Below are 14,249 nucleotides of genomic sequence, written 5' to 3'. Positions count from 1 at the left end.
TGCATTTCAGCCCTCAAGATCATTGACCCCTTCCTCACTTTGCTGACATCATCATAATTCTGAGTTGGAAAAATATACCTACCTAACCTAAGCGTAAGTATTCACAAATGAAGATCCTAAAACTACATAATAATGCTATCTACAGGAACCTCGTCGTAACAAGAGACGAAACAGAATAACACAGACCATTTCACATTCTGTAATGATGAACTAGTGACTACAGCGATACTTCGACTTCTCTTTCAATGTTTAATTTCATTTTTTCAAACAATGCTCTACATTGAGCCACTGGTACTCAAGTGAATACTCCAAACAAACCTTTGACTTCTATTACTTGAACCGAATTCTTCTCAAATCCACATCGACGAAACTAAATAAAGAGATTAAGTTCAAATACAAAACGATCCTTGCGCTCAAGTTTACTCCAAAATTACTTCAATTTAACAATCAGTCTCTTAAAATAAAAACTGAAGCGTAAACTAACAACGATTATCTTAAAAAGTACGTTAAAAAGCATTTAACGATTGCGGTAAAAAAAATTAAAATCATACTGTTTTACAATGAAAATAACACAAGAAAACACGACTGCTATTTTGATGTAAGTACAAAAAAAAATACATAAGATGAATTCTTAATCGATACTAAAACTCTAAGGTATGTTATGCTTTTCTTTGTATCTTCGCCTAGCATCTTCGATTAGTTTAGCTTTTCTTTCTTGAAAAGTAATATGTTGTTGAGCCATGCTGGATGTTGGACTAACTTTCGTCTAAAATAAATCCATAATTATTAGTACAGACAGGTGATAGCTTCGAATTCATAAAATTGACTGCAACATTTACGTACCTCTGTGGAGGGTGACGACGAAGGTCCTGCTACAGCTTCCATTGGTCGTTGATTAGCATACATGTCAGTGGGTGAATATTCGATTCGATTCTCTAATAAATTCGTTATCGTGATGTCGACATTTCCGGTGATTTCTACTCAGTAAAATATACAATCAATTTAGTAAAACGTTAAATCAGCTGTAAGCGAATAGCGAATAAAAGTTACTCACCAAGATCTCTGAAAATCACTTCTCTAGGAACATGCGGAAGAACTTCGGCAACTTGCATTACCATTCTTTGCAGCTCGCGATGATTACTTAAAATCATACTTTGTCGATTAAGAATAAATTCTCGGTGTCGATCTTTCAAAAAACGTTTCTCATACTCCGCCTATAAAAATAAATTATTCCAAAAGCTCAAGTACAAACAATCGCAGAAATTGAAAAGAGAATTGAAGAATATTAACCTTATCAAATTTAGTGAAATTAGTTTTCGCCAAGTTCATATTTTCAGCTATGGCAGCTTGAATACGTTCGGCGAAGCTTTCACTACTTTCCTCGGCATCTTTTTCAATAACTGGTAAATACCTATGCAACAAAAAGAAACACGATTATAAACCTATTCGTTAGTATAAATCAACAGAAAAACAAAGCAGCTGCTTACTTAATCGTATACACCGAGTAAGGTACAAAGAAAGACCAAAAGTAATCAGAATACCAGCTGGAACCGAGCACTGATGCTTTGATATCGACAATAGGTGATCGTTTCAAATGCACAGCCACAGGTTGAACTGATTCTATTTCTGAAGCCCACCAAGATGAAAACCTATTTCAAAAAAACGTCATAGTTAGTCATTGAAATTTATAAGAGAATCGAAGTGGCAAAAAAAACACTCACTTCAACAACCCTACAACTCCACTAGTGGTGTCTTCTTCTGGGAATACCAAAATTGGATCATTATGCTGGCGCAGTTCTGATTTCAAAGCAGTAATTCTCACATCTTCCGTTGAACTAGATTCTTTTTCGGGTATATTCTTTAAACCAATTCCATATAAAAGCCAATTGGGTAGATCACAGTTTACAAACTACAGCAAGCAACATTCGTGATTAGAGAAATTTTCCTACAGATGGGACAGTTTGTATAAAGGACACTTACAGTTACGCAATTAGTTAACAAATGAATGGGAATGTGGTCAAATATTGATAAATGATTTGAAACAATTAATCGAGCTGATTCGTTCCTCTTACATTCACTAGAATCTTCTTCGACGATGATACCCAATACGCAACAAACCACACGTAAAATGAATCTAAACACAAAACGAAGGGTATTAGTACATTCCACGTACAGTACACGATTATATTGAACCTATGGAGTTCAGAATAATACAAACCTTCGAACTGATACTTGAGATCTGAGAAGTGAGGCAGCTACGTAAGCTTGAAGTACCATAAACATTCTAATCATGGCCAATAAGATGCCTACAGGCGAATACAACAGTAGAAATATAACTTTCCATGTTATATTGGAAAATCTGTCAAAAATACACATCGTGATTTAAACATGAAAAATAGACACCGGATCAAGTTCCTACGAATAAATACTAACCTGTCTTCGTTAAATAAACGCCCTATAGTTATTTCTGACATATTGAACGATTTTTTGTTATCACTTGATCATTGTATTCCTAGAACTTCCTGTATGATCAGTGGGATACAATTTGTACAGAACTGTTGAAACCAATCACTCGTGAAACATCTGTCAGTCGTCGTACACAGTACAATGAACGGGAATTGGATCCTTGCACTTAATATGAAACAATACACCACAGAAATTAATTAAAATAATTCATTATTCAAAACATATTCAGCGTTGACGTAATATTTTTGCAACTATTTACTTTTTTCTTCAAGAAAAACTCAACGACGTAAACTGTTAGGTCGGAATCTACCGCGACAATTGGCCGAAAAATCAAAAATTCAACCAGTGTTGCCTTGTAGAAAAATCTAAAATTGATTCGAATTTCGGAAAAAATTATTTTTTTCAAAATTTAGAGGCGTAAAAGGAAATATAATGCTTTTTACTTGTAAGTAACTCTAAAATTTACTCAAATTTATCATTTAAATTTTCCAAAAACTAATAATTCATAAAATTTGAAAAATTCGCACAACTTAAAATTTTTTAATAACGTGTTGGTAACATTTGTTTAATTTCAAGATTGATAAGAATGGAATTTTTGCACTGATAATAAATTTCTTACGGACGTAAACCCTTTCATTTTCAATTAACCATTAATCTTGAATATTACGTGAAGGTTATTAAGCTTCACGCGTACCGGTCCTTTAGTAGTAATTTGCTCGCTATTGGGAGAAAATAACCTTCGTTATTAGGTGAAAATAACCTTCGCTTAATCGGGTCATATTCGTGATTGTAGAGCATATTGTGAGTCAATTGATCATATTTCAGTGTCTTGTATCCTTTTAGTATTGTATTCCAGTTCGTTCGCGTTAATTTATTTAATCCTCGCGAAATTTCCACTGCTTTGAAATGTCTGCCAAGTATGTATGCTATTTATCTCACTGATGAGCTATGTGTTTAATTGTACAACCGGTTTCTTATGCACTGTTCATCTTACAGATCAGATATCGCTTTAATTGGCTTGGCCGTTATGGGTCAAAATCTAATCTTGAATATGAACGATCACGGTTTCATAGTCACAGCTTACAACCGAACAACCGAAAAAGTTGACTCTTTTTTGAAAAATGAAGCCAAAGGTACCAACGTCGTCGGAGCGTATTCTTTGGAAGAAATGGTCAAGACTTTGAAGAAACCTCGTCGTGTTATGTTATTAGTCAAAGGTATAACTTCATCGATTACTATTCGAGTATTAATATTCTAATACATATTTAAAACTTTCACATAAACAACCGCTTATTGAGAAGTGAAAGTAAACATGAGGAAAATCTGAGGATTTTTTCCCCTTTGATTAGTAGTAAAAGGATGTGATGCAACTTTTCAAAGAAAATTTTCAGACTTATTTCATCATGAATTAAATTTTCCTATCTTTCTTTCAAATTGTATTTAATTTATTTTGTGGATATTTTCAAAAACATTAATTGATTAAATAGGTAAGATGAACAGAAGATTACTGTCAATATAACTGAAATTGGATACCTTATCCTTAATTACGTGTAAATTAAATAATCTTCAAAATCGATTATCAAACCTATTTAACTGATATAATCTGATGCGTTTTTATCTCTCTATGACTCACGATGTAATTAAATATTCGTGTAAGTAATCGTTTTCAATTATGTACTTAAATGTCTTCTGAAAATGACCATTTAAAAAATACTCGTATATCCACCTTGGAATATTAAAATCGCTGAATTGAAATTATCATTTGACGTGAACTGCTATCGGGATCGTTTTGTCAGCACATTATTATCGTTTTACAGCAATTACCTACTTAAATGAATCATAACGCCTATTGCAATATTCACACGAAACGATTACTCTGTCTAAACGAAGGTTACAGATTTCGCACTTTTATTATACGCTAACGTGACCTTATTTTTTTTTACAGCCGGAAGCGCCGTTGACGATTTTATAAAAAAATTAGTTCCACTTTTAGAGGAAGGCGATATAATTATAGATGGTGGTAATTCCGAATATCAAGACACAATCAGACGTACCAAAGAACTAGAAAGTAAAGGTATCTTGTTCGTTGGATCTGGAGTATCCGGTGGCGAAGACGGAGCTCGTTATGGTCCATCTTTGATGCCCGGCGGTAACCCAAAAGCTTGGCCTCATATTAAAGATATCTTCCAGGTTAATATCACAATATACTTCCATGTTCTTTTCAACTTCAAAATTCAATCTTTATATTTTATGTTTGTTTTTTTACTGTTGTAGAGTATCGCTGCTAAAGTAAACGGTGAACCGTGTTGCGATTGGGTTGGTGAAAATGGTGCCGGACATTTCGTTAAAATGGTCCACAATGGAATCGAATACGGAGACATGCAACTTATCTGCGAAGCTTACCACTTGATGAAATCTGTATTGAAATTATCCAACGATGAAATGAGCGCTGTAAGGAATCGATTAATAATTAAATTATACCTATCCTGGCTTCCCTCGATATTTTATATGAAAAATGATGAACTAATAGGAGAATAATGTTACAGGTATTCGAAGAATGGAACAAAGGTGTACTGGATTCTTTCCTTATTGAAATCACCAAAGATATATTGAAATTCAAAGATACCGATGGTTTGTAAAAGTTCATGTTTTATTGATTTTTATGTTTTTATATCGTTGGAAATGAAGCCAATTGAGTATCGATTTGACCTGATATTTTTTCACCTGTCTCGTAAATACTGTATTGAGACAAAAAGGTGTAATTTTATTTGTATATTCGTTCCCACCTCATTTTTCTCTTTCGTTTGATAATTTGAAAAGTGGAGAAGGAAGTTACGAGTTTGTTGTTTTCTGATTAACCAACACAATATCTTATCGTATTGTTCAACATTGTTGACTCGTATTTAATGAAAATTGATAACATTTTACGTTTGCGTAATTTTCTTGTTTTTGAAAACAAATTAAAGTAGCATTCAAAATCACTTACAAAAGTTTTGAAAGTGGAGTTAAGAAAGCCTGTAATTTTAATAAAGGGTTCAAATTACCTAAATCTTCAATCAATTATTATTCATTTTCAAGATCTTATGAACTGGAAACGGCAGAGGGGGGGACGAGTGATGAATGACATGCCTCGTAATTCTAGTCTAAAAATATAGTCAGTTATACATACAAGTATTTTTAACGTTTTTGGTAGTTACTGAAGTAAACTTTTTTGGTGACATTTTTCGAAACTTCTTCCCCTTCTTCTCCTCTTTGAGGCTTTACTTACAGTGTGATTGGCGGCATCATCATGAGTATTTTTGGATGTTTTTTAAACATAGCTAGCTCTTCACATTTCTCTTTAATTTTGAAAAAAGTGCCAGAAAATTTCAATAAGTTGTTTGAAGGCTTTTATGGAGGTCTAAATTTTAGGAAAAAATCGATTTTGAAATCATACGCTTAAAATTTTCAAAAAACTAAGCAGCTAAACTTTTTTTCGGAGAACACTCGTAATTTTTCAGCTGTTCTTTTCCAACTAAATTTTTAATTTGAAAAAAAAAAATTAAAATTCAGCAAAAACGTAAAATTTTTATTTTCTTCAAAAATACTCAAGAATACGTACTAAGGTCCTAGAATTTAAGATGGGCTGCTAAAAATTTGCTCCCGAACTCATGCCAACTTCTTAGAGCCAAATTTCATATTTTTGATTTCAACTGAAGCCTCCAGCTATTTTCTTCGAACATTTTATTTATTTGAAAATCTACCAAAGACGCGGGAATTGAAATGGAGCAGTTGAAAATTTATTTCCCATTTAATGGGAAACCTCCTAAAATATAATTTCATACCTTCCAGTCGATCTGGAGTCTCCAGCAAAATTTTTATTTTTCTTCAAAAATTTTCAATAAATCACCAAGGATGTGGAAATTGACACGGACAGCGAAAAAGTTTTTCCCAAACTGATATCAATTTTCAGTGAATTTTCTGACATGAAACCTAATTTTACGTGCCAATCTGGAATCTCCAGCAAAATTTTGATTTTCAGCAAAAAATTCACAGAGACGTGAAATTGGATACGGATTGTTGAAAATTTGTTCTTAAATTGATATAAACTTCCCTTGGCCAAATTTCATATTTTCCAGTCGATCTGGAGCCTCCAGCAAAATTTTTATTTTCTCCAAACATTTTCATTAAATTACCAAGGACGTGGAAATTGACTCGGACAGCGAAAAAGTTTTTCCCAAACTGATATCAATTTTCTGAAACCTAATTTTACGTTTTCCAGCCAATCTGGAGTCTCCAGCAAAATTTTGATTTTCTCCAAAAAATTTCAAAAATCCACTAAAGACGTGTAATTTGATACGAATTGTTAAAAATTTCTTTTTGAATTGATATAAACTTCCCTAAATCAAATTTTATATTTTCCAGTCGATCTGGAGCCTCCAGTGAAATTTTCTTTTTTTTTTCAAAAAAAATCACCAAAGACGTATAATTTGATTAGGGTAGTTGAGCATTTGTTCCTAAATTGATATCAACTTCCCGAAACTGAATTTCACATTTTTCAGTAGATCTGGAGCCTCCAGCACAATTTTTATCTTCTCTAATATAACAATTTTTAAACATTTTCCAAGGGTATTTAAAATTTATACGGGCAGCTAAAAATTAGTTCCCAATTGATATCAATTTCTCGAAAGCAAATCTCGTATTTTCCAGTCGATCTGGAGCCTCCAGTGAAATTTTATTTTTTTTCAAAAAAATTCACCAAAGATGTATAATTTGATAAGGGTAGTTGAGCATTTGTTCCTAAATTGATATAAACTTCCCGAAACTAAATTTCACGTTTTTCAGTAGATCTGGAGCCTCCAGCACAATTTTTATCTTCTCTAATATAACAATTTTTAAACATTTTCCAAGGGTATTTAAAATTTATACGGGCAGCTAAAAATTAGTTCCCAATTGATATCAATTTCTCGAAAGCAAATCTCGTATTTTCCAGTCGATCTGGAGCCTCCAGTGAAATTTTATTTTTTTTCGAAAAAATTCCCCAAAGACGTATAATTTGATAAGGGTAGTTGAGCATTTGTTCCTAAATTGATATAAACTTCCCGAAACTAAATTTCACGTTTTTCAGTAGATCTGGAGCCTCCAGCACAATTTTTATCTTCTCTAATATAACAATTTTTAAACATTTTCCAAGGGTATTTAAAATTTATACGGGCAGCTAAAAATTGGTTCCCAATTGGTATCAATTTTTCGAAACCAAATCTCGTATTTTCCAGTCGATCTGGAGCCTCCAGCAAAATTTTCATTTTTCCTAAAAATTCGTCAAGGACGTAGAAATTGAAATGGGATTCAAAAATTTTCAAGCGATGTAGAATTTGATTTGGGTAGCTAAAAACTTTTCTCTCGACATGTACTGGCCTCGACAAACCAAATTTTCGTATTTTCCAAACGATCTGGAGCTTCCAGCAACATTTTCACATGTTCAAAAATTTTCAAAAATATGCCAACAACGAAGAAATTGAAATAGGAGTACAAATTTTTTTTCTCAACATGAATACTGACCTCCTAAAACCAAACTTTGTACTTCCAGATCATCTGGAGCCTCCAGCAAATTTTTGATTTTTTCACCAATCTCAAAAGTCTGCTTAAGTTTTGGGATTTGATATAGGCAGCTAAAAATATGTTCCTGGACTGATACTGATTTCTCAAAATTGAACTTAATGTTTTCCAGCTGATCTGGAGCTTCCAGAAAAATTTCGATTTTCTCCAAAAAATATTCAAAAATCTGCTGAAGTTGTGCAAATTGAAATTAACTTCTGAAAAGTTTTTCTAGAACCAATATGATCCTCCGAAACCAAATTTCCTAAATTCATAGATGATCTGGAGCCTTCAAAAAAGTTTTGATTTTCTCCAAAACTATTCAAAAATCTTCTGAAAATTTGTTTTTCGCGTAATTTTTTGAGGTCTGACCTAAAAATTCACCCTTCCAGCAAATTCCAGCGGGAGACTTCGAGTGTGATTTTGTAATCAGACTTTGGAGTTTCGAGAACATACACATATTTATTGAAAATGGTCAAATCTGAAATTTCTTAACCTCACTGGAGGCTGCAGATCTATTCTAGATGGCGAAATTTTGTCTTCTGGGCCCATCATTGGTAAAATAACAAATTTTTATAAATTTTATTGGGAAAGTAGGTACTTGGTTTTAAAAATTGGTCTTACACTTTTTTACTTCAAAAAATTCTCCATTCGTAATTTTTTAAAAATCCAATTAGAAAAAAAAATCGCCAAAAATGGAAAAGTCAATTCGAGTTTCTGAAATTATTCTCCTCCATTTCTCATTAAATTTGGCCGATATCTGATAAAATATTCCCAAATGAAAATGCATCAGTCTGTCAATGGCTATTTAAAATATTACGATTCTTTACTAATATTCGCTTCAAATTCACAGGTAAATTCTTAGTCGAAAAAATCAGAGACAGCGCCGGACAAAAAGGTACCGGAAAATGGACAGCTATCTCAGCTCTAGATTACGGTGTACCAGTAACCCTCATCGGAGAATCCGTCTTCTCCAGATGTCTATCATCTTTACTCGACGAACGTCAAGAAGCATCGAAAGTTCTGACTGGACCTAGCGAAGTTGCATTCTCAGGAGACAAGAAACAATTTCTAAAAGATATCGAACAGGTTAGTTAAACTCCTGACAATCATTTCACCTCGACAGAAAATCCGTAGCTGTTATCTGTGCCTGTGGATCAATTCGCCAAAAAAATAAGTTTTTATTCTTTTTACCAAAAAAAAAAAAAAAAAAAAGGCAACATTGAATATGAATTTTTAACACTTTGGTTTACGACCTAACAAAACTTATGAAGAGAAATTTACGGTCACTTTGTGTAAAACTCTCGTACGTAATTCAAGATTATTATCGGAGCCGAGAAAACGACGTTAAATTGTTTATAATTCCGAATAAAAACAGAATAAGACTCGGCGTATAGTTGAAGGGGGTTGGATGGTCGTAGACGTAGCATAGGTTTAAGGGTGTGCTTTCGAGTTAACACAGAATTGTGTGAGGCGCGGACATTTGAAATATTTATAAATCGAAAGCACGTCGTAGTGTAGCGTTTATTTGATACGAGTTTATATATTCTTATGTTTTATTTTATAGGCTTTGTACGCTTCTAAAATTATATCGTATGCGCAAGGTTTTATGTTAATGAGAGAAGCGGCAAAAGTTTATGGATGGAATTTAAATTACGGCGGAATCGCGTTGATGTGGCGTGGTGGCTGTATAATTCGCAGGTAAGTTATGGCTCATTTGAATTTTAATACTTTTTGTGTAATATTTAAATAATCACGCCGAGACTCTCTCGCTCTCAAGTGTCGACGATTACTCTTACTCTCGCTCTCAAACTAATGATTCGCCTTCGTCTTCCTTCGCAGTGTTTTCCTCGGTAATATTAAATCGGCCTTTGAGAACAATCCGAAATTAACCAACTTATTGCTCGATCCGTTCTTCCGGAACGCCATCATCAACAGCCAGAAATCCTGGAGGAATGTGGTCGCAACCGCTGCCACTGTTGGCGTACCTACGCCAGCTTTCAGTACCGCTTTGGCTTTCTACGATGGATACAGAAGTGCCAGATTACCAGCTAATTTATTACAAGTACGTATCAGATTATTGAACATTGGGAAGCATAAGTAAATAGGTCTTCTTGAACTAATTTGTACGTACAATTTTTACATAGGCTCAAAGAGATTACTTCGGAGCTCACACTTACGAATTATTATCTCAACCTGGAAGATTCGTTCACACAAACTGGACCGGACATGGAGGAAATGTATCTGCAAGTACATATCAAGCTTAATATTCCTGCCTTATGGCGAAACATCTCTACGTATTTGAATTACCATACTCTTAATCGTGTCATCAACGTACTTAATTTGATTACTTAATGTTATCCGCAGAATGTCTAAAAATGTATAAAATGGCTAGGTTGGTCGTTGAATAGGAATCTCTTCTCGTTATTTACGAGTATTATCGTTCCCTTATGATTTTTTTTTCAACCATTCCATCGAGCTTTTATGATTTTTTTTAAAACGTGTTTTTAATGTGAAATTTTATACTAGATTTGAAGATGCTTAGATAGGTTTTCCGTTCTGTTCTCATTTTTGGTTACCAGTTTTACGTACCTATTATTTATAATATATTATTGTGTTTTTTAATCGTGATTTTTCTTGATGAAATTACCTACCTGTGTTTTCATATATTGTTGAGAGCATGATACGACGATGTTGTTATTGATAATTCTCGAGTGTATTTTAAGATTGAAATATAAATTATTTGAGAATATTACGCTGGATTGATGTTTTTACGGAGTTTTTCAGTTGAGCTTTGGGCGAATTCTTACTTCTTTCGATTTTATTCTAATTTGTTTGATTTTTAAGGTAAGTTGGTATAAGCTGGAGAAAAAATTGTGTTTTTTTTTTTTGGTAAACAATTTCGAAAGTTACTTTTTTCCTCGTGAATTGGCCAAAACTCTGCCTTTTTGCTGAAATGGTAAATGGCTCGCTCTTTAACAAAACGTTGTCCAAATTTTCACTTTTCTGCCAATACTTAATTGCAAAGAACATAATTATATACTTTGCTTTTTGTTAAAAATTTTCAAGTACAACTTATGTTCCCAAAATTGCTAAAAAGTTCTGCCCTTTGAAATTGTTGATTTCGTTTTCTGCCAAAAATTAGGTACCTACCTGAAGGGGCAAAAATTAACATTGGATCGATTGCCTGATGAGTTGGTGACTCCTTGGTGGATGCTGGTTACTCCTGGGGACCGATTCGCCAGAAGTCACCAGGTGAGTTTTTGACTGTATTGAAGGATTTTTCATGATGAAAAAATCACGAGGATGTTTTCAGAGCCTTTGAAACTTTTTTAGAATGCCCGGTGACTCCTTGGTGGATTCTGGTGACACCTGGTGACCAATTCACCAGAAGTCACCACTCGAGTTTTTGAGTATTTTTGAAATGTTTTTATGATGAAAAAATCACGAGGATGTCCTCAAAGCCTTTGAAACAATTTTTTAATTCCTGGTGACTCCTTGGTGGATTTTGGTGACCCCTAGTGACAGATTCACCAGAAGTCACCAGGTCAATTTTTGACTTTTTTGAAGGGTTTTTCATGAGGAAAAATCACGAGGATGTTCTCAGAGCCTTTGAAACATTTTTCGAATACTTGGTGACGCCTTGGTGGATTTTGGTGACCCCTGGTGACAGAATCACCAGAAATCACCAGGTTAACTTTTGAATATTTTCAAGTGTTTTTCATGATGAAAACATCACGAGGATATCCTCAGAGCCCTTGAAAATGTTTAGAATTCCTGGTGACTCCTTGGTGGATTTTGGTGACTCCTGGTGACAGATTCACCAGAAGTCACCAGGGATTACCGGACATTTTCCCGAATCCACTTCCCCGAAAGACGTTTTCCCAAATGACAAAATCCCGATTTGTGTGTTCCCGAATCCATTTACCCGAATGCCCTGCACCCGAACCAGTAACTCGAACGTCCAAAATCCCGAATGCCCATATCCCGAATGCCTGTAACCCGAATGCCTACATCCCGAATGCCTCGGTGTATCCCGAATAATACATAGTACATTTACCATGGAAATAAAAATGATCAGGTGTAATAGGTACCTATACCGTGTAAGCACCTCAGGTTACTCATATGAAAATTGAATATTCTACGAGTATAAAAAAATGGCCATCAGTGACAGGAAATTATTGTTGCGAGGATGCCTATATGTGAAATCAAAGATGAATACAGATGGAACCAAAACGTATTGAGAGATCAGACAGACGGATCAAAGACTTTAAGAGGCCAGATGGGCACCTTTGGGAAGCCAGACAGACGACCATGCGAAGCTATGGAGACAGTTCAGAGATCTTATATGGCCGATGACCTTGAGAGGTTGAACATACGGGCCAATGACCTTCAGAAGACTGATAGACAGTGGATTCGGGGAAGTGTCCGGTTACCGTCACCAGGATAATTTTTGACTTTTTTGAAGGGTTTTTCATGATGGAAAAAAAAGAATGATGTCCTCAGAGCCTTTGAATTTTTTTCAAATGCTTGGTGACTTCTTGGTGGATTTTGGTGACTCCTGGTGACCGATTCACCAGAAGTCACCAGGTGAATTTTTGACTATTTTGAAGTGTTTTTATGATAAAAAATCACGAGGATGTCCTCAAAGCCTTTGAAACAACTTTTTAATTCCTGGTGACTCCTTGGTGGATTTTGGTGACCACTGGTGACAGATTCACCAGAAGTCACCAGGTTAATTATTGACTTTTTTGAAGGGGTTTTCATGAGGAAAAAATCACGAGGATGTTCTCAGAGCCTTTGAAACATTTCTTGAATGCCTGGTGACTCCTTGGCTGATTCTGGTGACTCATGGTGACCAATTCACCAGAAGTCACCACTCGAGTTTTTGACTATTTTGAAGTGTTTTTCACGACAAAAAAAAAAAACAAAGACATCCTCAGAGGCCCAGAGCCTTTGAAAATGTTTTGAAAGTCAGGTGACTCCTGGTGAAAGATTCACCAGAAGTCACCAGGTGAGTTCTTGAGTATTTTTGAAGTGTTTTTATGATGAAAAAAACAAGGATGTCCTCAGAGCCTTTGAAACAATTTTTTGAATGGCATGGTAACTCCTTGGTTGATTCTGGTGACTCCTGGTGAAAGATTCACCAGAAGTCACCAGGTGAGTTTTTGACTGTATTGAAGGGGTTTTCATGATGAAAAAAAAAAAGAAAGATGTCCTCAGAGCCTTTGAAACTTTTTTCGAATGCCTGGGGACTCCTTGGTTGATTCTGGTGACTCCCGGTGAAAGATTCACCAGAAGTCACCTGGTGAGTTTTTGAGTATTTTTGAAACGTTTTTATGATGAAAAAAAGAGGGATGTCCTCAGAGCCTTTGAAGATGTTTTGAAAGCCTGGTGACTCCTTGGTGGATTCTGGTGACTCCTGGTGACCGATTCACCAGAAGTCACCAGATGAGTTTTTGATTGTATTGAAGGGGGTTTCACTATGAAAAAAAGAACAAGGATGTCCTCAGAGCCTGTGACACATTTTTGAATGCCTCGTGACTCCTTGGTTGATTCTGGTGATTCCTGGTGACCAATTCACCAGAAGTCACCAGGTGAGTTTTTGACTGTATTGAAGGGTTTTTCATGATGGAAAAGAAAAGAAAGATGTCCTCAGAGCCTTTGAAACTTTTTTCGAATGCCTGGTGACTCCTTGGTGGATTCTGCTGACTCCTGGTGACAGATTCGCCAGCAGTCACCACGTGAGTTTTTGACTATTTTGAAGGGATTTTCATGAAGAAAATCACGAGGATGTTCTGAGAGTCTTTGGAATTTTTTTTTGAATGCCTGGTGATTCCTTGGTGGAGTCTGGTGACTCCTGGTGACCGATTCACCAGAAGTCACCAGGTGAGTTTTTATGATTACTTTGAAGTTTTTTTCATGATGGAAAAAAAACAAAGATATCCTCAGAGCCTTTGAAAATGTTTTGAATGCCTGGTGACTCTTTGGTTGATTCTGGTGACTCCTGGTCCTGGTGAAAGATTCACCAGAAGCCACCTGGTGAGTTTTTGACTATTTTGGAGGGATTTTCATAAAGAAAATCGCGAGGATGTTCTGAGAGTCTTTGAATTTTTTTTTGAATGTCTGGTGATTTCTTGGTGGATTCTGGTGACTCCTGGTGGCCGATTCACCAGAAGTCACCAGGTGAGTTTTTTGACTACTTT

General features: G+C 35.1%; 2 protein-coding genes across 2 annotated transcripts; one reads left to right on the top strand and one right to left on the bottom strand.

Moving 5' to 3' along the window:
- Positions 1 to 406: 406 nt before the first annotated feature.
- Positions 407 to 2,730, bottom strand: LOC135847262 (lipid droplet-regulating VLDL assembly factor AUP1-like). The gene is made up of 9 exons (XM_065366719.1): positions 2,434 to 2,730; positions 2,219 to 2,359; positions 1,981 to 2,134; positions 1,722 to 1,909; positions 1,488 to 1,649; positions 1,291 to 1,411; positions 1,055 to 1,214; positions 844 to 977; positions 407 to 766 (listed from the first exon to the last, which is right to left on the bottom strand). Exons 1-9 carry the CDS (start codon positions 2,472 to 2,474, stop codon positions 650 to 652), a joined length of 1,218 nt encoding a protein of 405 aa, XP_065222791.1. The 5' UTR covers positions 2,475 to 2,730; the 3' UTR covers positions 407 to 649.
- Positions 2,731 to 3,089: 359 nt separating this feature from the next.
- Pgd (phosphogluconate dehydrogenase) lies at positions 3,090 to 10,798 on the top strand. The gene is made up of 9 exons (XM_065369140.1): positions 3,090 to 3,383; positions 3,463 to 3,683; positions 4,412 to 4,656; positions 4,741 to 4,917; positions 5,013 to 5,097; positions 8,897 to 9,132; positions 9,611 to 9,744; positions 9,886 to 10,108; positions 10,191 to 10,798. The coding sequence occupies exons 1-9, from the start codon at positions 3,373 to 3,375 to the stop codon at positions 10,308 to 10,310; spliced, it is 1,452 nt and encodes a 483-aa protein (XP_065225212.1). The 5' UTR covers positions 3,090 to 3,372; the 3' UTR covers positions 10,311 to 10,798.
- The last annotated feature ends 3,451 nt before the right edge of the window (positions 10,799 to 14,249 follow it).

The sequence above is a fragment of the Planococcus citri genome, chromosome 5 (assembly GCF_950023065.1).
Source record: "Planococcus citri chromosome 5, ihPlaCitr1.1, whole genome shotgun sequence".
In the NCBI taxonomy this organism is placed as follows: Eukaryota; Metazoa; Arthropoda; class Insecta; order Hemiptera; family Pseudococcidae; genus Planococcus; species Planococcus citri.
The sequence above is the reverse complement of the archived record's forward strand: the minus strand, read 5'-3'. Positions and strand labels throughout refer to the sequence as shown.